We start from the raw sequence: 25,487 nt of genomic DNA, 5'->3' as shown, positions 1-25,487 counted from the left end.
TGACTAGGGTAGACATCAGTGACTGACTAGGGTAGACATCAGTGACTAGGGTAGACATCAGTGACTAGGGTAGACATCAGTGACAGTAGTTTTCTGGAAGTGCCTCGACCTTGAAGAAATCATTGTAGAAATCAGCGATTGTTTTCTGTTATCTATGGACTTGTTTTTCTGAAGGAGCTTTTCAGTCTTTGCATGACCTTGGTCAGGGGACAGTACTGGCACACCTGGAAGGTCTTGTATTGTTAAGCACTGCAAACACTACACAATGGGACTAAAGTTGCAGAGGCCTGAGGTTTTCCTTCAGGAAAAACAGATTAGATTAGGGACTCTGGGATGAGGAACTTGTTTTACATCCCAACCCCGCCCCCCAAACAGCTTTTGTTTAACAATAAAAATATCTTTGCATGGCTGACCAAGGTTCCATTCCTGCTGCCTTAGAGCCTGGATTACATTCCGCAGCACCCCTCTTTCTTTGATTGACCCACATTACAAAGAATACTGACAGGACCCAATACCCTCTTCTGGCCTCTGCATGGATATACATGCGTAAGCTGGAACATACACAAAAGTAAATGCATTTCAAAAGAGAATTCTTAAGTAGCTTTTTACATCTCATGTTTATTATAACAAGCTGGGTATGGCAGCTAACTTGGAGGCTGAGACAGGAGTCTTACTACAAGTTCAAGGCTAGCCTGGACTAAGTTGTAAATTCTAGGCCAGCCTGGGCCATGCAATAAAAAAGTACTAATTTTAAAAATGTAAAGTGTAAATGAGTCCTTGTTCTCCAGAGGATTACTGCAATTGCAAAGCCCCGTTTGGCTCTGTTCCACAACTGGGGCTTCCTCCAGAAGGAAGGGGATGAGTCCCCCCAAGGAGTATTACCATGGGGCCCAGTATTCGTCCACTGATCAAGGAATTGGTTCATGCCTCCTCCCCTGTCCTCTTAACACCCTCCACAAACCCACCCCTCGTTTTCTGCAGGTGACCCTGCCCTTACGTCACTAAGAATGCTAGCCAACACCCTGAGTGCTCACACCCACTGTCCATCAGTGTAACATACAGTCCCCACAGCATACTCATCGTCTTCCTCACAAGCCTGCAGTAGTTACTCCACTCGTCTTGTTTCATGGTAAAGAAGCAGAGGTACAGTGGCACAGGAAGTGTCCAACCTCAACAGCTGGCTCTAGAGGTGGGATTTTAACCAGGCTAGCGTGCTTGTGAATCACGAAATACTGCCACTAAGTGGCAAGACCATGGGAGACTCAGGAAGGGGGCAAGCAGGTTGTGGCTGCCTCTGCTTGAGTCATCTCACTGATGACTGGTGAGTATGCTCGCTGGCTTAGAGGTTAGCCAGAACCTACTCTAGTGCTTAAGCCAGAGCACTAACCATGGTCAGGCTTCCACTTCCTCACTCCTGCAACACAGCTGGTGAGGTATGCATGTTACACACCTCTATGGTGACAGCCTAACTCATCTCAACAGGGAAGCTGGGGATAGGCAAAGCTATCCTGAGGATGTGATCTCAGTGTAGGCCAGCAGAAGATACAGGACTTAAAACACTTCAATGTCTGCTGACAGTGGAATGACAGATAGAATTCATTTCTAGAGAATACCACAGGACTAAGCCAACAGTTTTTTGTTCTTGTTTTTTGTGGGTTTTTTGTTTATTTGTTTGTTTTTGCTATTTCATGCCACCCTACAAGAATCGATGCTAAATGATGATTCTGGTTCAGCACAATTGATAATCCTTGGTATTTCCTTTCATGTTCACATGTAGTGAAATGTTTAGTAAACCTATTTTGAATTCCAGTTTTACATAGAGATACAAGGAGGGAACTGGAGAGATGGCTCCATTGGCCGCTCTTCCAGGAGACCTGGGTTTGGTTCCCAGCCCCCACATGGTATCTCCCAACCATCTGTAACACCAGTTCCAGGGGATCTAATGCCTTCTCCTGGCCTCTGCAGGCACCAGACATGCAGGTTATGTATAGACAGACAGACAGGCAGACAGACAGGCAAAACGCTCATGCACATAAAAGTAAACACAACTTTAGAACACAATTAATGAAAATTCCGAAAAATGATTACTTACTCAGGTGCCAAGGAGGCTCGTAACATGGTTGAGGCCTTGGGGGGGGGGGGGAACAAACAGACTGAGTTAAAAGCTGACAGCCGAGCATCAGCCCAAGCCCTCTAACGGCACATAAGTAGCCATTTGCAATGTGGTCAGTGTCCTCCAAAGGTATATATGATTTTAAAGCTACTACTTGGAACGAATGCACCACTAGGCCTGTGTCAGTCAGCTGTCCTTGGTCTATTGAGACTCTTAGTCAAACTGGATGAAAACCACTGGGATCTCCTAGCCACACCTAGCCATCAAATTTTAGACACCATGAAGAAGAAAAGCGGTTTGGATTTTTACATTCTTTTTTCCTAGTAAACTATTTCTCTTTAAGTACAAGGTAATGCCATTTTGTGCCAAGCCAAACATGCCACTCCACAGGTGTTTAAAGAAAAAAAACGACGATTCCCTTTCTCCTCACCCCATCACCCTGCGCAGGCCGGCTTGTCACCTCCTTTACAGACAGGCACCCTGCCTCACGTGACCTGTGTGGTGTGTGTGTGTGTGTGTGTGTGTGGAGTGTGTGTGTATGTCCTCATGTTTTGTCACTGAGAGCACTGCCGAGTTAAATAGGAGGAATACAGAGGAATAATCAAACTAGACGAGGCACGCGTCTGACAACAATCACCAAATGTGACAGACACTGAGAACGGACTGGACTGGTATTGAGGATTCCTGCTGATTCTATTTGCTTGTGTGTTTTGTTTATTTCTATCTGTTAGGTGTGGACATTTTATTTATGGCTGAGGCTGTTTGAAACTACCTTAAAAGGACAAGGGGAGAAAACTTAAGCAGAGGAAAGAAAGGAGACACGCCTATCAAGTGTCACCAATTCCTGCCAGTAAGGGACACAGAGGAACTCTCTCCTTTGGGAGTTTCTGAAAATATGTCATTCTCATGTCCCAAGACTGGGCATCTAGAGACACCCAATCAGCATGAGACTGTTGCACGAGTTCCTCTAAAGCCCACAGACACTGAGGAAGTGGTCTTGCCAATGACCCTGGTTCTGACAGCTTCCCTCAGCCAAGTTTACAGCCCACTGATCCCAGATTTGAGCTCCGTTTCTTTTTTGTTTGTCCCTCCCCACCCCCATCCCACTCCTCAGACAGGGCATCTTTATGTAATCCTGGCTGTCCTGGTCATTCTGTAGACCAGGCTGGCCTCAAACTTGGAGATCTACCTGCCTCTGCCTCCTGAGAGCTTGGATCAAAGACATGCACCCCCATAGCCCCGCCACATCTCACTTTTTTTTTAAAGATTTATTTATTATTATATCTAAGTACACTGTAGCTCTGTAGCTGTCTTCAGATGCACCAGAAGAGGGCATCAGATCTCATTATGGATGGTTGTGAGCCACCATGTGGTTGCTGGGATTTGAACTCAGGACCTTCGGAAGAGCAGTCGGTGCTCCTAACCACTGAGCCATCTCTCCAGCCCCACATCTCACTTCTAAATGCCTCATGACTGACTATAATAGTTTTTGCAGTGCTGGGATCTGAACCCAGGTCCTTGCAAGCGCTAGGTCAGCAGTCTACTACGCAGCTATACTGTTAGCAGTTTTAATCCTTTGGGGTTTTGACTAAATAAATGACTTATTATTATTAATAACTAACTGAGCTGTTTGGAAACAGGTTTGAGATGCCATCTAGAGAAAACTCACCTAACAACTCACCCCACACATTAAAGACAGCAGGAAGCCGGGTGTGGTGGCGCACACCTTTAATCCCAGCACTCAGGAGGCAGAGGCAGGTGAATTTCTGAGTTCCAGGTCAGCCTGGTCTACAAAGTGAGTTCCAGGACAGCCAGGGCTATACAGAGAAACCCTGTCTCGAAAAACCAAAAATAAATAAAATTAAATAAAATAAAATTAAATAAATAAGGACAGCAGGGCGGGAAGGCAGTAAGCCAACTGGGGTCAAGTGAGAACAAGGAGCTGTTACAATGTTACTATACACATTAAATGCAAAAAAAATCAGTAATATCAACTCATTCCTAATTCCCCCAATAAAATTCACTCTTCCCTCAGGCCTCCTCCTTCTGAGGCTGACTACCAAGGTTTAGCTATCAAAGAAGTACTGAAGTCCAGGAGTTAGAACCTGCCCTTGGCTCATACCTAATTAAAATTAAACACCTCATCCTAACACAGGGTTTCCCCTTGTACCTTTATTAAGCTGTGGGCCATATCTGTCCCCTCACTATCCAGAGGCAGTCCTTTGTCCCCATCTCGGACAAATATCACTCCCCCTACTCCCTTGTTCCTTTCCCCTTCTCCCTTAACCTCTATCTCCTATCTTTGTCTTATTCCCTGCCCTTTGTCCTCTGGGGCAAATAAATCTTTGTGCTGATAACTTGGTGTTGGGGTGTCCTGAACCCCAACCATAAAATCATTTCATTACAACTTCATATCTGCAATTTTGCTACTGCTGTGAACCATAAATACCTGATGTTGGAGAATGTCTGATGTATGATCCACACATTGAGAACTGCTGCCCTAATAGTTCCTACCTGGGAGTGAGTCTGCTTCCAGAGAACATCTGGTGATGTCTGAGAGACTGTCGGTTGTTGCAACTCATCTATACAAGGACTTATGTGATTTTTCTGGGTTGCTTTTGTTTTGTTTCTGCAAAGGAGTCTCATGTAGTCCAGGATGGACCCCAAGTTGACATGTAAACAAGTATGCCTTCAAACTTATGATCTTCCTGCCTCACCTGCTAGAGTCCTGGGACTGCAGGTGTCCATGCCTGGTTTTACGTGGTTCTGGGGATTGCACCAAGGTTACAAGAATGTACTCCACCAGCTGAGCCCCAGCCCCATCCAGGGTCACAGCCACACCGGCCTGCTAATCATCTTACCGCTTGCCGACCACCAACCAGTCCAACACAGAGCAGTCAAGTGTCTTCTGACATTAGCTGAATGACTCAAGACTTCACTTTCCACCCATGGGACACAGGTGGTGCCCCCCTGTGAGCCTAGTGAGAGCGTCACTGTGGGTGGGGACCCCAGTGAAGGCAGAACAGGTCAGTATCCTGCCCTGATTGTCTGTGCCAAGCTCCTCCCTGTGCTGGGGGCTGCTTGAGTGGAGCTCTCGTTGCAGTGTGACAGCCTCCACTCTGACATATGGGTCCTTGTGTAGCCCAGGCTGGCTTCAAAGTCACTACTGAACCTAGCATGACCTTGAGTTTCTGGTTCTCCTGAATGCTGGACTGTAGGTATGAGCCATGTCCCCTGGTGTGTGTGATGCTGCTGATTAAACCCAAGGCTTCACTCTAAGGTGTCCACCGCAGGCTCTCGAGCCAGTTATGACCACGGCTCCTGCTGCTTGATTTGAGTCAGTGATCCACAGCCATGGGCACTGTAGTACGTGGAGTGCATGCAGAGCCCAACAGGCGGCCAGTAACAGCCCAGTGGGAGAAAACGGGAGAGCACACAATCTTTCATGGCCAGAAAGCATCCTTCACTGAAGTGAACAGTAGAGTCTTTTTTTTTTCTTCAGGATACTTTCTTAACACTGAAAGAGCAAGGCCCAGAAAGAACTGGGTTCAGCTGAGACAGATAAAAGGTGCACAGCCATTGAGTTTACCTGAGGATGCCCTGAGGGAACGCTGGGTGGGACAGATGGAGGGCACAGTAGATTAAGCCATGAACTGAGGTGTCAACTACTGGATCAGGTCAGTGAAAGCTCTGGGATATTCTTAGGCTGACAAAGGTGCTCTGTTGACAAGTCAAGGTGACAATGCCACACCTTTCACACCTTTCCTGCTCTTCAGCCACAGGAAGGCCTGGAGCTCAGGCTTCCCTCAGATGCTGCCTGAGGCCAGCTCCAAGGCCTGGGACAGCTGGTGATCGAGACCTGAAGATCATCAAGGAGTGTTCCTAGGGGCAGCTCAGGAGGGAGCGTGGCCCTCCAGGAATCTCACTAGGCCGTGCGCTTCCTATATCAGAGTTTGCTTGTTCTGGGCTAAGTTTAGTCTGCAAACAATTTGTTTTTGAAAAATGTGAGCACAAAAAAGGGCGGAGGGAACAAGTGCTTGGCCCAGGTGTGAGCAGAAAAAGGCTGGGGGCTCGACACCTTCAGTGGCTGGCACCCAGAGGATAAGGGGGCGGACAAACCCCTCAGGCCAGGCTCATTTTTGCCAGGCCTCCACAGTGCTAAAGTGCACCTATGGAACCCTCCCAAGAAAACTTCCAGAGAGGTTCAAATCACTGTGGGACATTCAAGGCCTCAACCTGCACCCGAGGGAACAGCCCTGGGTGACTCTGTAACCAGGAGAGGGCATGTACAGAAAGTGAACCCCTTTACCCTGAAGTAAGGACAGTCGTGGAGCAAAGGTAAAATGGGACCTGCTACCTCTAAGACACCTGAATCCTTCCTAGGATACAAAGACATAAACAACAGACACACCCAGAAAGCTGAGCGACCAGCATGACACCGAGAGACCCTGGCTCACAGCCAGGAGAGAACTAGAGACAGTCTCAGCAACGCACAGCAACTAGCACAGCAGAGAGCCCTCAGCCAGCTCCTGATGACCACTGCATCTGGGTGACAGGGAGGACCAAGCTCTGGCTGACTCCCAGGAATCTTTCTTCACAACAGGCAACGGGGCAGAGTGGATAGTGGGCACACAAATGTTCCTGCTGGGATCTGTGGAAAGAGTCAGGAAGTCTGTGTCTGGAGCTAGGGAAAGGTTCTACCAACTGACTGAAGGCTAACGGTGTGAACTGCCATGGATTTGTGGTTGGGAGTACAGGACATTCATCTGTGTGCGAGGCAGCACCAAGGGGACAGAATCTCAGCAGGTGACTCACCACACTGAGCCTGAAGTGGAATGGCCATGTGGACAACTGCAGGTATCCTGTGAAGACCTAGAGAAGTCACAGGAGTGCAGATGACTACAGTTGCTGAGGCTCTGCCAGAGTAAGGGCCACAAAACAGGGAGAGGAGCCATGCCTGGCTCCATTCCTCAACAACTGAATAGACCACCCTGAAAAAGGGGGACAACCATTATAGCCTTTGCAACACTTGACTAAAACAAAGGAGAGCACAGATGTGGCTTCCCCTCGAGGTCTATCACAGAGTAACTCTCATTTCCAACACGTCCTTACCTGGAGACATGGGGAAAACAGAGGGTTAGTTCCCAGTTGTGCTGTTTGTCCAAGTAAGGATGCACTTAAATGAAAATGTCTCATGGACTCCTAAGTCCTGGAGAGTCACTACTGGGCCTTGAGACTCACTTGAAATACGGCTCGAGTTTCAACTGGAGGATTGGCCAGGGATCTCTGACCCAGTCGGTCACCCTCTTACACAGTCCTATCCAGGCAGAGCTTTGGAAGGACTGTCCCTCACCTGGCCTCATGTATACTCATCATCTGGAGTAAAATGGCAGAGAAAGAAAGGATGAGCCGTGCAATTTCACAGCCACAGGCTACCCAGTCCTCTCCACCCAGAGAGGAATGGCTGGATGTACGATACTGTCCTCAAACTTTACAAAGTGCCGGACACCTTTAATCCCAGTGCTCAGGAGGCAGAACTTTGTGAGTTCAAGGCTAGCCTGGTCTATACAGTGAGTCCCATGATAGCCATGGCTATGTAGAGAGACTCTGTTTCAAAAAACTGAATACCACCACTACTTCTACACAGCACATGAACTAAAAACTTACTAACAAGAACAGAATGCCCTTAAAAGCGTAGTTAGGCTTGACAAGGGGGGTACATGCATGGAACCCCAGCACGGGGAGCGGCTGAAACAGGATAAGTGTGAGGCTAGCTTGGGATCCTGTCTCAAAACAATAAAAACATCCACAAAAGTCCTAATAAGCTAAAGAGTGAGCTGTAGAGCAGCTTAAGTGTACACATTTTTAAAGGTTTAGAGGATGTGTGTTTAACCCAGGCAGATGGGAAGCTATGGGAGGCAGCTGAGTTGAAAGAAGAGGTTTGTGTTCTGCCAAATTTACTGTTATATTGCGATTTCCAAGCCAAATGTTCATATAGCCCTAATCTGTATTGATAAAGTGACTCTTCAGCAGGTCGTTCAGGGATGAGTTGGCACCAGGTTCCCTCTAACTGCATGGTGGTGACTTGTGTAACCTGAGCACTAGGCATGCATTCTGTATCGATGGGGACCCAGAGAGTGGAGAGATAGCTCCGAGCTTAGGAGCACTTTCTGCTCTGGAAGAAGATCTGAGTTCAATCCCCAGCAATGATGTTTGGTACTGTATTCACACACACATAAGCATAATTATTAAGATAATAATAAATATTTTTAAGACAACAGGGATACAGTCTATAAGATGCAATTACACATTTTTGTCTTTGTACAAAGATTGAAGGCCAGGCATGGTGGCACAAGCCTTTAATCCCTTGGGGGCACTTGGGAGGAACGGCAGGGAGATCTTTGAGTTCCAGACCAGCCTGGTCTACAGAGTGAGACTGTCTATAGTGCCATGCCATTACCACAGTACTCAGGGGCTACTGTTGGCTACTATGAAAAGGCCATTATGTGGCATGGATGTTCTTCTAGAATCTTAGAAAACCATCTTTTCTCCTGTGCCCAGGGGAGAACCCTGACTTCTCACTAGGCAGCCGATAACACACTCTGATTCCTACCTATCCCAGTTCTGGCCCTTTAAGGCAAAGATGAGGGAAACTAGAGTTCGGCCAGCCACATGAGGACAAGAGGACACACGTGATTCAGTGTCACAGAACATCAAGGAGAATCCTCTACCTCAAAACCAAGAATCTCACCAGCACCAGTCCTGGGAACAACTGCATCCACCTGCCAGCTCTGACAAGGTAGCATTTTGGACACAGTGGCCTGGGCATGAGCAGACAAGGGCAGGCAGGAAAGTCTCTCTCCTCTCCTGGAGTCTGTGAGGCCTTCTGCCAGTATGGCGCTTCTCTTTTCTGAGTAGAGGGATGACTCACTGAGTTTATGTGACAGGGCACACCTTGCTGTGTTCCACCTGCCCACCCATTCCTGTCAACTACAGAGCCTGCTAGAGAAAGGTTACTTCTGCTCATCTATGCTGCCCCCATGTGGCTGCTCTGTGGTAAGGCCAGCTCTTGGTTGTCTATGCTGCCCCCATGTGGCTGCTCTGTAGTAAAGCCAGCTCTTGGTTGTTTATGCTGCCCCCGTGTGGTAGTTCTCTGGTAAAGGCAGCAATACAGGCTTAGCAGGCTGTCCAGAAATGATGACTCCTGATGACATTCTCCACAAATGAAGCCCATGCTCTCCAACGAGAGCTTTGCCAGTGTTGATGGTGATCTCTGCAAACCCTCTGAGCAGTTCTTCTGTCTTGTATTCTAATCCAGAAAGGTGTGTGTGAAGCAATCCAGACTGGAAACCAGTGCAGTGAATTTTACAAACAGAGTGGGCTTCAGGTGGGTGGTCAACGGCCTGGCTTGAAGCCCCTCATCGTGCAGGCTTCACAGGAAGGTGTATTCCTAAAACCTAGATCGCTAACGCTTACATCTTTAAACCCAGACAGCTCCTAAGATTTCTACATGCTAACTCTCCTGTGGCCACGTCCTAAGGCAGACTACAGAGCCATTCTCTGCTTTTCTCTGAGTGCAGAGCAGCCAGCATGGCCAGTAGCTCTGGGGAGCAGCTCTTCAGTGCCTGAGTAAACGCACAGTATAACTGATCTGCCACCTGGGACCACATCCTTGTTCCAGGGAACAGAACAGAAAGCAAACAGCCCTATGCTTCAATATTCAGATAACTGCTGGCAGCAGTGGCTAGATTATCATCCAGCCTTCTATCTATCTATCTATCTATCTATCTATCTATCTATCTATCTATCTATCTATCTATCTATCCATCCATCCATCCATCCATCCATCCATCCATCTATCCTTCCATCCGTCCGTCCGTCGGATGAATCTGAGGCCTGGCTCACCAGTTAAGAGTACCAGCCGCTCTTCCAGAAGACCTGGATTTAATCAGCAACCACATAGTGGCTTAAAAATGTCTATAACTCCAGTCCTAGGAACTTGGCACCCTATTCTAGTCTCTGTGGGTACTGCATCCACAAGGTACACAAAAATACATGCAGGGAAAATGACCATATACATACAATTAATTAAACAAATATTAAAATTTGGGGGCTGGAGAGATGGCTCAGAGGTTAAGGCTCCTCTTCCAGAACTCCTGAGTTCAATTTCCAGCAACCACATGGTGGCTCATAACCATCCATAATGAGATCTGGTGTCTCTTCTGGCCTGCAGGCCTACATGCAGGCAGAACGTTGTATACATAATAAATAAATAAATCAGGCCGGCGAGATGGCTCAGCAGCTAAGAGTACTGCCTGCTCTTCTGAAGGTCCTGAGTTCAAATCCCAGCAACCACATGGTGGCTCATAACCATCCATAATGAGATCTGGTGTCTCTTCTGGCCTGCAGGCCTACATGCAGGCAGAACGTTGTATACATAATAAATAAATAAATCAGGCCGGCGAGATGGCTCAGCAGCTAAGAGTACTGCCTGCTCTTCTGAAGGTCCTGAGTTCAAATCCCAGCAACCACATGGTGGCTCACAACCACCCATAATGAGATTTGACGCCCTCTTCTGGTGTGTCAGATGACAGCTACAATGTACTTACATATAATAATCTTTTTTAAAACAATGAATAGATCTTTTAATAGGTATTAACTTTTAGCTGGGTGTGGTAGCACATGCTTTTAATCCCAGCACTTGGGAAACAGAGGCAGGTGGATCTCTTGAGGCCACCTAATGAGTTTCAGGACAGTCAGGGCTATGTAAAAAACAAATTTAACTTGCTTTTAAATTATAAAGTATAAATACTTAGAAAAACTCATTTTTTATTTTATTTTATTTTTTTTATTTTTTGGTTTTCTGAGACAGGGTTTCTCTGTATAGCCCTGGCTGTTCTGGTCCACTCTGTAGACCAGGCTGGCCTCGAACTCAGAAATCGGCCTGCCTCTGCCTCCCAAGTGCTGGGATTAAAGGCGTGCGCCACCACTGCCTGGCTTATTTTAATTTTAAAGGGCATACAGAGAAATTAAAAGTACTACAAAGTCTCCTTCAAGAATGGGGGCGGGGGATGTCTCAGGAGCTGATCTCTGACTGTGCTTTCTGGCCTGTGCAGACAGCACACGTCACAGTGTTTCAGATGCATAGATTATCACCTAATAAAATTTCCTAACTGTGCCCTCTGGCTGTAGCAGCATGACAGGCCATGCAGCTACAGTCTCTTCTTTGCCATGGGCTGCTGGGAAGCTATGGACAACCTGGGGTCAGCAGTTCAGAGGTACAGTGACAATGACAGGCTCTATCAGACCGTTCTTTGCCCTGGCTTTTTTTGGTTTTTGTTTGTTTGTTTGTTTGTTTGTTTTGGTTTTTCGAGACAGGGTTTCTCTGTGTAGCCCTGGCTGTCCTGGCACTCACTTTGTAGACCAGGCTGGCCTCGAACTCAGAAATCCGCCTGCCTCTGCCTCCCGAGTGCTGGGAATAAAGGTGTGCGCCACCACGCCCGGCTTGCCCTGGCTTTTATTTGTCTTGTTTTTATTATATTTTATGTTTCTTTGCCTTTCAATAACCTGCTTTAAACCTACTTGATTATGAGGGATGGTGTAAATTTTAAAAAATACTACAGGTAACCTATTTATGAGGATTCTAATGTGTGTGAATCCTACTTCAAAGTTGCACTGATCCACCAGTTATGAGGATCGTCAGGGACTCTGTCCAGAGTGGACCTCACCCACCCAGCTTCTGACCAAGCTCAGGCAGGTCTGAGCTCCAGGATGCAGGTGGGCTCCTGAAATTTGAGGGTGTCCTTAGAGACACTGGTAGCCTTCCAGGGTTATGAATCCCTGAGTCCACACTGTGTACTCTTAGATGTGCTGTCCTAGGAAAAGCATGTCACTCCCCAGGAAACACTTAGCCCAGGATACAAACCTGAGCCCACCCCCAAGGCAACAGCAAACAGGTCAGGGGAGTAGCCTGCTTTTCTAAAGGACTACAGTTTCCCCGAGTGCCAATACAATGAGAGCCAAAGAAAAGACCAGGGAAACGGTCCAGAGCAAAGGAGCTACAGAGTCCAGACAACGCACACAACACTGACCTATGTTAGTGGTTATGACGAGCAGGAGAGGTTCCGCTGACAAGTGGAGTGGACAAATTAGATAAGATGACATACTGGAGCTGATAATTATGTGATTAGTAAGAGAATAGTAATCTTCACCTTGTCTCTCTCTTTGGTTTGGAGATATGGTCTCCCTTTTCAGCCCATGCCAGTCTCCTGTTCCCTGTGGAGTCCAAGCTAAGCTTTAACTTCCTGCTCCTTCCTACTTCAGCCTCTTTAACGCTGGGATCACAGGAGAGAGAGAGGCTGACGAAGGCAAACAGTTAAGGGTACTTGCTGCTTTTCCAGAGGACCCAAGTTCTGTTCCCAGAACTCAAGAACTCTGGAGATCCAAAACCTCTGGCCTGTATGCATTCATATGCACACAACCACATGCAGACATGCTACACAGAACTAAAAATAATAAAATAAACCTCTAAAAGAAAAGGAAAAGAACTACACTTTGTAGTCAGGTGTGGTATCCATGTCTGTAATCCTAGCACTTGGCCGGTAGAAGCATCAGAGTTTAAGGAAGTTCAATGCCAGTCTGATCTACATGAGATCTTGTCTCAACAAAACAGGAAAGCAAAAATAAATATACACCAGCCTGACAAATATGTACAAATGTTTTATAAACCCTATTGTGTTTGTGTATGGAGACACATGGGGGTGGGGAGATACACACACACACACACACACACACACACACACAGAATCACAGAATAAATACATGCTGGTTAAGAAGACGCCAATGTTCCTTGCTATGTTTGTGATTTTTCTTTAAACCTTTAATTTGCATAAAAAGTTAAAAAGGAAAGTCTTGTCTTAAGCCCAATCTCTCACCCCAAACTCTCTTGTATGTGTGTAAGCATGTGTAAGTATAGTCATGTATGTGACATGTACATGCAGAGGCTGGAGAACAAAGCTGGTTGTTAACCCTCAGGCACTGTCTACCTTTTGTGGAGAGAAGGCCTCTCTCCCTGTCCTGCAGCTCACAGTAAGCTAGCCTGTCTGGGTGGCAAGCCTCAGGGACCTGCCTTTGTGTCTTCCCCGCGCTGGGGTGTCACACATTCCAGGCCTTAGGGAGCAAACTCAGGTCCTGGTGCCTGCACACCAAGCGCTGTACTGAGTGCTCCCCCTAGACCACGAGAGTTCTTTTAAAGACAGCAAGGTTTTGATTTGTACCTCCTGACTCTCAGGCCTCAGTGCACAGGAGCAGCTGCCATGGTAGATGAAAGAGCACCTCTCCTTTCTCACCCAAAGGGCTAACCTCAGCTGCAACCTCCTCAAAAATAGCTTTGTTTTCCTTCTGGGAGCTTCTAGCTCCTGAATGTCACTTTCTCACAGGCTTTCATTCTCTCTAATAACTTCACTTGTAAGTCTTGGGGGACAAACCCAGGATACCCCGTCTCTCATGGCACCTCACCGTCCCAGGCCTCGTGAAGTCCACGCTGTGTGCCAGGCTCTGCCGCATCTGGTTACTGAAGAGGCGGACACAGACACTCTGCAGGTACTCGGGGGTGATCTGCAAGGACGAGGGCATCAGGTGAAAGCCATGCAGCCTGCCCACAGGGCCTCTGCTATCTACGGCTCCTGTAGCAGGCCCGCAGCTACCTCAGCATCTCCTGGAGACAGACTGATGGGATGGATGGCCATGCTAAAGAGTGCATCGTCCCCTTTGTCCTAGTTTCTGCTACTGTGACAAAAAATACCTTATAAAATGCAATGTAGGAGCCGGGCGTGGTGGCGCACGCCTTTAATCCCAGCACTCGGGAGGCAGAGGCAGGNGGATTTCTGAGTTCGAGGCCAGCCTGGTCTACAAAGTGAGTTCCAGGACAGCCAGGGCTATACCCTGTCTCGAAAAACCAGGGAGAAAGGGTTACTTTAGCTCTCACTACAGCCTGTCACTGAGGGGAAGTCAAGGTTAATAGAAACTTGAAGCAGCAAGTCACATCCAGTCAAGGGCAGAGGGAATGCAAATTGCATGCTTACTACTTAGCTCAATCTCTGCACTTTACACAGTTCAAAATCCAGATCCGGGGAATGGTGCTGCCCACAGTGGGCTGGGTCTTCTCAATCAACTACCTTAACTCAAAACACCCTTCTTTCAGACGCGCCTGTTGGCCAGCCTGATGCAGACGACCCCTCCCGGAGACACTCTTCCCAAAGGGTTGTAAAGTAGGTCAAGTTAATAATGAAAAGTAACCACCAAACCCTCAGAGCTCTGGGGTAGAGTTCACACACTGACTGACCTAGGAGAATAAAAATAACTGACTTGTTTGAAGAGATGTGGCCCAGCAGTTAAGAGCTCTGACTGCTCTTCCACAGGACAGAGTTAAATTCCCAGCACCCACATGGACAGCTCACAAATGTCTGTAATCCAGTCACAGGCGAGCCAACCCTCTCTTGTTAAATACAAGCAGGCAAACAACCGATGCACAGCCCATAAAAAAATTAATAAACCATGCTTAAAAGTGACTACAGGTATGATCACAGGCTACCCCATCTGTGCCTTTCACTCAGTGCAGTTCAATTGCCATGGAAGCTAAATGGTTTCTCGAGCTTCTCTGTAGATGCAGGGCATAGAGTAAGTGGGCAGCCTTATGTCGTGGCAAGAGTGACACTCTCAAATCTGAAGATCAGGGATCCAGCTTTTGATTCCTGACATGAGGAGCTCAGTAGCCCTACCCCTGCATTTCCATTCCTGAGCCGTCTATGAGATGAAAGATGCCCAGCTGCCTAGCCTACACTAAGGAGGGATAAGGCCTCAAACGGGCCCAATACTGATGAATCGCTGGCGGAGTGGATGCAGACATGATCAATAAGCTGTCAAGTGCATGACATGATGCTGACTTCCTGCCATGAAGGCTCAGACTGGCTTTGAACTCACAATCCTTCTGCTTCTGCCTCCCAAGGCCTGAAATTAAACCCTATCCACCTACATACAAAGTTCAACCATGGATGGTGTTGCTGAGTGTTAAGAAACAGGTATCCTGATAATTTTTAGGAGAGTAATTTGACAACATAAGTCAAAACAGTGACTTAGCAATCCATGTTCAGGATCTTTTCTGCACTCGGAGCGATACAGATTATGTAAGAGTCCTCACTGCAGCACTGTCACAGCAGGCAAAGGTCTCCAGCTCCATCACTGGAGATCTGTGAATGGGTCATCCTCACGGCGGGACCCTGAGCAAGCATTTGCAGCATGAGATAGGTGGGATCCACGAATGCCTTTTCTTTACAAATGTGCTAAAGGAAGTGAGGTATGGTTGTGGGCAAAGACCATCAACACACTGTGATACACAGGAACACTGGGTGCAGGAGTCTACACTGCATGTATGCACACAAATATACCTCAATCACACACGAGAACATGTTAGCATCAATATCAAAAAAGGGGATGAAGGGGCAGAGAGTTGGCTCAGCAGTTAAGAGCACTGACTGCTCTTTCAGAGGTCCTGAGTTTAAATTCCAGCAACCACATGGTGGCTCACAACCATCTGTAATGAGATCTGATGCCGTCTTCTGGTGTGTCTGAAGACAGCGATAGTGTACTCACATACATGAAATAAATCTTGAAGGAGGGGTGAGACCATGGTGAAGGCACTATGTCTTCCTCTGCCTTCTTTCAACTTTCTGTCATAAGCTCACATTTCTAGGCGAGCTGTGGGCTGCAGAAGTGGCTCGGTGGTTAAGAGCACTTGCTTCTCTGTCCCAGAGGATCTGAGTTCAGATCCCAGCACCCACATCAGAGAGCTCACAAGTGCCTGGACTCCAACCCCATGGGATTTGAGGCCCCTGTTCTTCCTCCTTGGGCACCAGGCATGAAATGGTGAATAAACACACATGTGCAAAACACATATACACGTACAATCTAAATGAAAATAAAAAAGAATGCATCTTTCATGTTTTGGCCTTTTTTTTTTTTTTAGATTTATGTATTTTTATGTGTTTCTGTGATGGGACTAAAGGTATGTACCGGCCGGGCGTAGTGGTGCACGCCTTTAAATCCAGCACTTGGGAGGCAGAGGCAGGCGGATTTTTGAGTTCTAGGCCAGCCTAGTCTACAGAGTGAGTTCCAGGACAGCCAAGGCTACACAGAGAAACCCTGTCTTGAAAAAACAAAAACAAAAACAAACAAACAAACGGTATGTACCACTACTATGAAGGGCCCATATAAAAAAAAATTATTTATTTATTTATTTATTTATTTATTTATTTAATATATGTGAGTATACTCTGTCTTCAGACACACCAGAAGAGGGCATTGGAGCCCATTAGAGATGGTTGTGGGCCACCATGTGGTTGCTGGAAATTGAACTCAGGACCTCTGTAAAAGCAGTCAGTGTTCTTATCCACTGAGCCATCATCTCTCTAGCCCCCCATATATAAAGTTTTAAAAGAAAAAAAAAAAACATTAAAAAACCAACCAACCAAACAAACAAAAGAACAATAAAAACAAAGGCAGAAACTGACAGCAAGGTAGAGCATGTGTTTGGAAGACAGGTAAAACATTGCAAGTGTTAGCATGGATGCTGCACACCAGCCTTGTGAAATACAGGGTGAGAGCCCCACAGCAATGTGGTCCAGGCTCCATGCACTTCCTCTGAACACAATTCTACACAAAGGGTGTGTTCCTTACCATCTTGCCACTGACTGTGGCCTCCAGAGAGTCCACCAGCTCAGCTGTGACACCGATGAGGTTGTGGTAGTCAGCTTGGATCTTATTGTACCGCTTCAGGTAGGTCATGGCCCGGCGCTCAGCCTCCACCAGCTGCTGGTGAAGCTGCTGCAGCAGTTCTAGGAAGAGAGTCGGCATTGAAGCCAAACGCAAGGACTGCAGCGGCAGCAAACTCAGAAGCCAAATAACCGTGCTCTTGTCCCAGGCTGCCCAGCCCTTGGCCACAATCTGTCCCAGCACCACAGAAGTGGTGACCATCAGAAGAAAGGAGTCTGACAGCAAACGCTGGCCAGGATAAGGGAAGAAGAACCCTTATTCACTGCTAGTGGACTGGGAACTCGAGCAGCCATTATAGGAAATGGGATAGAGATTCCCTGAAAACTCTCTATGACTAAGCTATACCACTCGTGAGCTACACCTCCAGGCCTCTGGCCCACCACAGAAACACCTGCTTATCCATGTTTACTACTATTCCATTCAGTCAAAAACAAGCAAAAACAAAATAAAAAAAGGAGCCCGCCTAGATGCCCATCGATACATGAATGTGACCCACGCACACAGCGGCAGCAATAGAACTGTGGGTTGATAGTGTATTTTCAGAAGTGGCAGGGCAAGTTCCATATGCTCAATCAGGATTAAGGATGTCATCTGTTACCAGGCATGCTGGTGCCAAATGCTTTTAATCTCAGCACTTGGGAGGCAGAGGCAAGTAGATCTCTAAGTTTAGGTCCATCTTGGTTTACAAAGTGAGACTGCCTCAAAGGAAAAAAACAGGGTGCCAATTATGTTTGGGTATCAGATACTGGTGCAGCAAGGCCCCCAATGAAGGAGCCAGAGAAAGTACCCAGGGAGCTGAAGGGGTCTGAAGCCCCATAAGAGGAGCATCAATATGAACTAGCCAGTACCCCCAGAGCAACTTGGAACTATACCACCAATGAAAGAAAACACATGGTAGAATACATCTCCCAACAACTGAAGGCATTTCCAAACAGAGCATCTAAGGCAAGACCAAGCACGGCAAGGCATGGCCACTGAGGCCTCTGAGGCTGTGTCAACCAGTTCTTACCTTACTGAAAGACAAAATGCTCAGGTGAAAATTATTGCCCATGGAAAAAATGCTATTTTATGTAAACACTCAAAGCTGGAATTATGTTCAATGTTATAAAAATGGAAGCTGCGCTATTAAATAATTCCCCTGCCCCATGCTGGTTGTGTGCTTGTACTGAACCAAGGCAGGTCCTTGTCTCTGGGCTGTGACTTGGCTGTTCCCCGTTTCTCTGTTTTTCTATCTCTTTGTTATCTCATATACTGGACATGCTGACACACCAGCCATCCTTAAGGAGTGGGCTCATGGAACTACACCGAGCAGGGTCACAAGACACTCTGAATATTTAGACTATGAAAGCCCTCATCTCTCCAAGACCACAAACTCTCTCCATCTCCACTCCCACAGCTTAGAAGCTGAGCTGGAAAAGCTGATCTCATGAAAGCTGTAGTCAAGGCAGCTCACCTTTGCTATTAGGTCCACTCTCCTTCTGGGTAAGGAGTCAGCTCAGGAAAATGGCCTGGGGCACAGAGCTCGGAGGGTGTCTCCTGCTGTGAGGCGGATGGAAGAGGCTGCTCAAGACAGGGAAGCAGAGAGCAGTTTCTCATGCTGCTCAGTTCCGGCCAGCACTTGCTCCAGCAGTGACCTCCGTGAGAACCTTGTGCTACAGACCTCCCAGACTCCACACTGGCCTGTCTGCCCCAACTTCCTAATATGCTGAGCTCATAGCTCTAAGGTGGTCACTGCAGTCCTAAAGCTTCAGCCCAAGGGCACAGACTTGGGGAGGCCGGTGGTGGCTCAGGCTGCACCCGGAGCTGGGCTGCCTGGCTTCCGATCCTTCATCCATGTGTCTGTCCTGCTCACGTATTTCTTCCTTCTCTGCTAACAGCTCCATGTGGACAGTCTGTGCAGGGCCTATTTAAAGTGATGTCTCGCCGGGCATGGTGGCACACGTCTTTAATCCCAGCACTCGGGTGGCAGAGGTAGGCAGATTTCTGAGTTCGAGGCCAGCCTGGTCTACAAAGTGAGTTCCAGGACAGCCAGGGCTATACAGAGAAACCCTGTCTCGAAAAACCAAAATAAATAAATAAATAAAATAGAGTGATGTCTCAGTGACTTTCTGTACATTCATAATTACACAACCAGCACAAGTCACCTTTGTTCTCTTTTTTCTCTCCTTTCCTTTCTGTTTATTTTCTTCCAGGGCTGGGGAAATCAAACCCAGGCCTTGTGCAGATCCTCTAGCCTAGCATGAAATAGCTTTGAGTAGATGACTGTCCACTAGGAAAAGACACATGGCCTTTTGGACTAATAACTGGTGGCTAATCAGTCTCCTATGGGTGGGTAACTGCAATTCTTCGAATGGTCCCCATTTATAGCTGTGACACTGTTCCTCTGTACTGTCAAGTGTCCCCAGTGGAAGTAGATTATAACAATGTCCAATTTCTAAAACTCAATGAGTTTGACACTTATGAAAGGCAAACATTATAGTATGTAAATGATACAACATAGAAGCTTAAGAAGAAGTCTGGAGGGCTGGAGCGATGGCTCAGCGGTTAAGAGCACTGACTGCTCTTCTAAGGGTTCTGAGTTCAATTCCCAGCAACCACATAGTTAGTGGCTCACAACCATTTGTAATAGAATCTGATACACTCTCTGGTGTGTCTGAAGACAGCTGCAGTGTACTCATATAAATAAAATAAAGAAATCTTAAAAAAAAAAGAAGTCTGGAACTGAATGACAAGTCCAAACATTGTGACCTCAGGGCTTCCAGATTATTCAGTAGCCTTCTGAAAAGGAAAAATTCTTCCAAGATCTTTTTTTTTTTTTTTTTGGTTTTTTTTTGGTTTTTTTGAGACAGGGTTTCTCTGTAGCCCTGGCTGTCCTGGAACTCACTTTGTAGACCAGGCTGTCCTGGAACTCAGAAATCTGCCTGCCTCTGCCTCCCAAGTGCTGGGATTAAAGGCATGCACCACCATGCCCGTCCCCAAGAAGATCTTTTCAACAGGACAGATTGTTTTTTTTTTTCTGTTTTCTCTGCCTAGACACAGTTTCTAGGCTGGTGACACCAAAAAACGATAGGGCTGGAAAGATGGCTCAGTGGTTAAACAACCTCCTGAAACTCCAACTCCAGGGTATCTGACACTTTCTTTTGGCCTCTGCAGACATCTGTACTAAGACACACACATAGCACACATGCACACACACATAAGGCCTTTCCAGTCATGGCAAAGCCTCCATGGATGCTTCATTTGACAGCTTGACAATGCAAAGCACTCAAGGCCAGTCAGTGCCCCTGCTGTAACACCCAGGGGTCCCACTCACTTCAAAAGGATACATAGATGGTTAAAAGCTTTGGTGTGTTATTGGCTTTAAAAATTAAAGCTAAAAACTTTTCCAGCTTCAGCTTTAATTCTGGAGTCCAAGAATCCTGGAGAAAAAAATAAATAAAATTAAACAAGTGAAGAAGATGTCGGCTTACTAAATAGCCACGGTACCACCAAAGCTGTAGCCGTAGGTTAAATAAGCCTGTCAGTTACAGATGCAGTGTCCTGCCAGGGTTGGGAGACGATGGAAAACAGGTTTTCCAATGTGTGACTGATTCATCTATAAATGATCCAAGGATCCACAGCAGGTCAAATAGCTTGCATATGACTGGAATATTTCATGGATTTAAACACAAGTATGATAGGAAGCCATATTAGGCTGAATATCAAAATTATTTCAGTGCACTCTGGGCACGCATACCATGGCAGACGTGATGTAGACAATTATTCCTTAAGTTGCTAGACAACCCCCAAAGAAAGGGAGCCCTTCTAGGCCTCATTTAGACAAGAAGAAAGACATGGTACAGGCTGTGACCTCATGTCACAGCAAGCACTGTGACACAATTTTAGTTCAATCTACCCTTGAAAATAAATTACTTATCTTAAATAACATCTACTAAGAAAGAAAATTTATATAAATTGTGAAAAAGAAAGTATGGCAATACATAATTATTGGGGCTGGAGAGATGGCTTAGTGGTTTAGAGCACTAACTGTTCTTCCAGAGGTCCTGAGTTCAATTCCCTGCAACCACATGGTGGCTCACAACCATCTGTAATGGAATCTGATGCCCTCTCCTGGTGTGTCTGAAGACAGCCTCAGTGTACATAAATAAAAAGAAAAAGATTTTCTAGAAATAAATAAATAAATAAATTATGTAAGTGTGTGTGTATGTGTATATATATATATATATATATATATATTTTTTTTTTTTTAACTTTCATATGTGCTGAGGTTTTGCTATGTTACTCAGGCTGGCCTTGAACTTCTGACTTTTTTTTAAATTTTTACTTATTTATATATATATATATATATATGATGAGTACACTGTAGCTGTCTTCAGACTCACCAGAAGAGGGCACTGGAACCCATTACAGATGGTTGTGAGCCACCATGTGGTTGCTGGGAATTGAACTCAGGACCTCTGGAAGAGCAGTCAGTGCTCTTAACTGCTGAGCCATCTCTCCAGCCTCACCCCCACCCCCCACTTTTTTTCATTTTTATTAACTTCTGATTCTCGTGAGTGCTGGGAAAACAGGCAGGCACCACCATGTCTGGCTTGAAAGGAGCACTCAGGCTGATAACGAACTTTATTGAGATCATTTTATTTCTATTCTTCAAATAAAAATAACTCCCACTTAAATTTATTTTAAATTAGGTTTATCCAATTTTTTTTTTTTTTTGAGACAGGGTTTCTCTGTATAGCCTTGGTTGTCCTTGAACTCAGAAATCTGCCTGCCTCTGCCTCCCAAGTGCTGGGATTAAAGGCGTGCACCACCACCGCCCAGCTATCCAATTTTTTTGATGTGTGAATTTTTTGCCTGTATGTGTATGTATATGCACCATGTGCTGGCCTGGTAGCTGTGGAGGTCAGAAGAGGGCACCGGATGCCCTGAAACTGGAGTTAGGGATGGTTGTAAATCAGCATTTGGGTGCTAGGAATTGAAACATTCTCTGTAAAACAACAAATGTTCTTAACAACTGAGCCATTTCTCCAGTCCCCAATCAAGATCTCTTAAAAACGATCAAAACAAGGGCTGAGAACGTGGTTCAGGTGGCAGAGGACTTCAGAGTACTTATCTAGCATACAACACATGTGAGATGTGACTCTCAGTAGTGCATAAAACTGGGCATGGTGGTGCATGCCTGTAATCCCAGCACTCACTAGGTAGAAGCAAGAGGATTCAAAGTTATCTCAGCTGTATGTTAAGTTCAAGGCCAGCCTGGGCTACATGAGACCCTCTCTCACAAAACCAAAAGAAGTACTTGGGACCCGTAAGCCAGTGAAACCGTTCTGGTGTCAGTTACTATTTCCTATAGCCCACAGACAGGCACTTTCCACTCAGCTACTTCTGACAATGTTCTGGAACCAACATGGCAGGCAGGAATACACACTCTCCAGGCGTGAAGTCCCTATTTCCCCTTAACTGCTCTTCTTGTTTCTACTGTTTTCAGCTTTGAGAAGATGACTTTCTGATTCTGATGAGCACTTGATCCCACACGTCTGGAAGACACGTGTGGGGAGCCAGGAGAAGTGGGCCAGCTCTGACGAACAGCCGGGAAAAGCCACTCATCCGTCTCTTCCTGTGCAGAACACAGACTTTAAAGTCAACTTGTGGCTGCTTGACTGTCTCCCGAGCACTAAATGCTCTGACCCTTCAAAATCACCATTGGAACGATACACTGCTGGATTACTATGGATGTGCGGTCTGGGCCAGGGCTCACCTCCATGACCTTCCTCTGTTTTCCTTGCAGAGCCTGTAAACTTCAATTCTCCCAGACCAGTCTCCCAGTGACTGAACCTATGGTGCTCTGCATGCTAAGCAAGGGCTCACCACTGAGTTACATTCCCGGCTTCCTTTATTTTTGAGATAATAGGATTTCATTAAATTGCCCAGGTTGGCCTTAAACTTCCCACCTCATTCTCCCTAGTAGCTGGGTTTACAGTCTGTACCACCAGGCTAGCCTTCTATCTCCCTAAATCTTTACCAGCTAAGCTTACTTAACTTAGTCTCCTGCATGAATAGGCACTCAGGAATGTTCTCTGAAGTAATTATAAGCATCCTAAGTATTTCTACAAAAAGATGTTCACGGACAAACTGAGTTTACAGAAGACACATTATGATCATTACAAAGAAACTGGGGGGCTGGTGAGATGGCTCAGTGGGTAAGAGCACCCGACTGCTCTTCTGAAGGTCCGGAGTTCAAGTCCCAGCAACCACATGGTGGCTCACAACCATCCGCAACGAGATCTGGCGCCCTCTTCTGGAGTGTCTGAAGACAGCTACAGTGTACTTACATATAATAAATAAATAAATCTTTAAAAATTAAATAACTGACTAGCTGGACTGGTAATGCACATTTTTTACATTCTTTTTGTTATTTATGTAAATTTATGTATGTGCCCAAGGAAGTGAAAGATATGTTAGCTCCCTAAAGCTGGAGTTCCAGGTGATTGTGAGCTGTCTGATGTGAATGCTGGGACTTGAACTCAGGTCCTGTGCAAGAACAATATGGGCTCCTAACCACTAAGCCATCTCTCCAGTCCATGATGTACAGTTTAATCATAGTACTGGGAAGGCAGAGCTCTCTGTGAGCTCAAGGCCAGTCTACTCTACATGATGAGTTCCAAGTTAGCCAGGGTGACATGACACAGTAAGAGCCTGTCAAGAAGAAGAAAAAGGAAGAGGAGGAGGAGGAAGAGGACAAGAAGGAGCAAGAGGAAGAAGAGAAGAAGGAGGAGGAGGAGGAGGAGAAAGATGACAAAGAGGAGGAGAAGGAGGAAGAAGCAGCAGGTGGCTCTCTATAAGTTCAAGATCAGCCTGTGCTATATAGCAAGTTCCAGGACATCCAGGAGCCAGGGCTACATAGACTTTGTCTCAAGGGGATAAAAACAACAAAGAAATTTCCTTTCCAGTTGATACTGTAACACAAATAATGTAAAAAACAAACAAACAAAACACAAACAAAAAAATGAAAATAACTGAAAACAAAAACAAAGCACGCTGATAAAATGAGGGCCATTTAAAATCTCTGAGTGACAAGAAAGGAACCGCAGAGTCCACAAATGACAAGAGTAAGAATCCTGAGAGTGGAAAACCCTCGACCCAGAGGGCTCCACCCTCAGTAAAGAGTCGGATGAAAAATCCACTGTTCAATCGGGACAGCAAGCCAGGCAAGCATCTAAGGTTTTATACTCAGAGGCTAAACCAAGGAAATGTATGGCTACCCTCATACAGACAGAGGACAGAAAACCTCGCTCAAGGCCAAATTAGTGAACTTTATCCCATGTGTCTTTACCATAATTTTTAAAATGGAAAAATAAAGGCATGGAGGACATAATGGAAAGAGTCATGGCCAACTGATCAGTTGTCCAGAGAACACAATAAAGAAAACGGAAGAGAGGCAAGACACGAAAAAATATAAACAGAATTTTCCAGAATTGTTCCAAGACACAGGCAGCAAATCAAGGAAGCTCAATAAACCCAAAGTAAATCAGGTATTTGATGCTGGACACACTAAAATGAAATTATACAACCTCAAATCCAGAAGAAAAGAAAAATCACCTTGCAACAGACAGGCAAGCTACTCCAAAATAGCAGCAAGTAAGAGAGATGCACGTTAGCTAGGTTTAAACATAAGTGGATCAGATCTTCAACTCTTATAAAGTATAAGCAGTATGACTGCTATGTATCTTAAAAAGTCAGTTAGGGGCTGGAGGGATGGTTCAGCAGTTAAAAGCATCATCCAAAGGTCATGAGTTCAAATCCCTAGTAACCACATGGTGGCTCACAACCACCTGTAATGAGACCTGGTGCCCTCTTCTGGGGTGTCTAAAGACAGCTACAGTGTACTTACATATAATAAATAAATAAATCTTTAAAAAAATGTCAGTTAGCAGGCCTTAGTGTTTATGACAACAATTATGTACCAAATTACAGCACAAGGAAAGTCTGTTAAAACAAACTACCTGAACACTGATTTGAAGTAAAATGTGTTTGCTTGGCACAGAGGTGGGGGAAGAGGAAAATGCAAAGGGAGGACACGAGGCAGCTCTCAGGAATGACTACTGCCACAATTCCGTTCCCTAATGGTGGAGACAGGGGTTATAACTATGCACACATTAAAACCCACAGAACTTTACCTTTCCCGAAGTCAATTTTATTTATGATATTTGAAAAACCCAATTTGACATGTGTGCATGGGTGTGTACAAATGTGCATAAGTGTGTGCATCTTACTGAGGATTATGTCAACATGTGGTTCAGGTCCTACAGATTATACATCATTATTTCCATTCTGAAACTACAACTCAATCTCCTTCTGCAAGCCACTACTAATGTCTAACTAGCCTGCTTCTATGTCTTGCTATGTCCCTTACAGGTTTATATATATATAAGCAAGAAATACAACCACAGCCGGGCGTGGTGGCGCACGCCTTTAATCCCAGCACTCGGGAGGCAGAGGCAGGCGGATTTCTGAGTTCGAGGCCAGCCTGGTCTACAAAGTGAGT

The 25,487-nt window shown here is 45.9% G+C and overlaps 1 protein-coding gene across 3 annotated transcripts in view; it reads right to left on the bottom strand.

The window, feature by feature from the left end:
* Armc9 (armadillo repeat containing 9) overlaps positions 1–25,487 on the bottom strand; it is a 126,464-nt gene that overhangs the window by 91,967 nt on the left and 9,010 nt on the right. For all 3 annotated transcript variants that reach the window (XM_021162963.2, XM_021162970.2, XM_021162986.2), the window contains exons 6-10: positions 20,269–20,361; positions 18,396–18,420; positions 16,847–17,004; positions 13,631–13,729; positions 2,093–2,127 (exon numbers count right to left, since the gene is read on the bottom strand). In XM_021162963.2, the coding sequence (XP_021018622.1) occupies positions 2,093–2,127; positions 13,631–13,729; positions 16,847–17,004; positions 18,396–18,420; positions 20,269–20,361 (410 nt within the window). The remainder of the gene's footprint in view (positions 1–2,092; positions 2,128–13,630; positions 13,730–16,846; positions 17,005–18,395; positions 18,421–20,268; positions 20,362–25,487) is intronic.

Source organism: Mus caroli, chromosome 1 (assembly GCF_900094665.2).
Source record: "Mus caroli chromosome 1, CAROLI_EIJ_v1.1, whole genome shotgun sequence".
Classification (NCBI taxonomy): Eukaryota; Metazoa; Chordata; class Mammalia; order Rodentia; family Muridae; genus Mus; species Mus caroli.
This window is presented reverse-complemented; position numbering and strand designations above follow the sequence as displayed.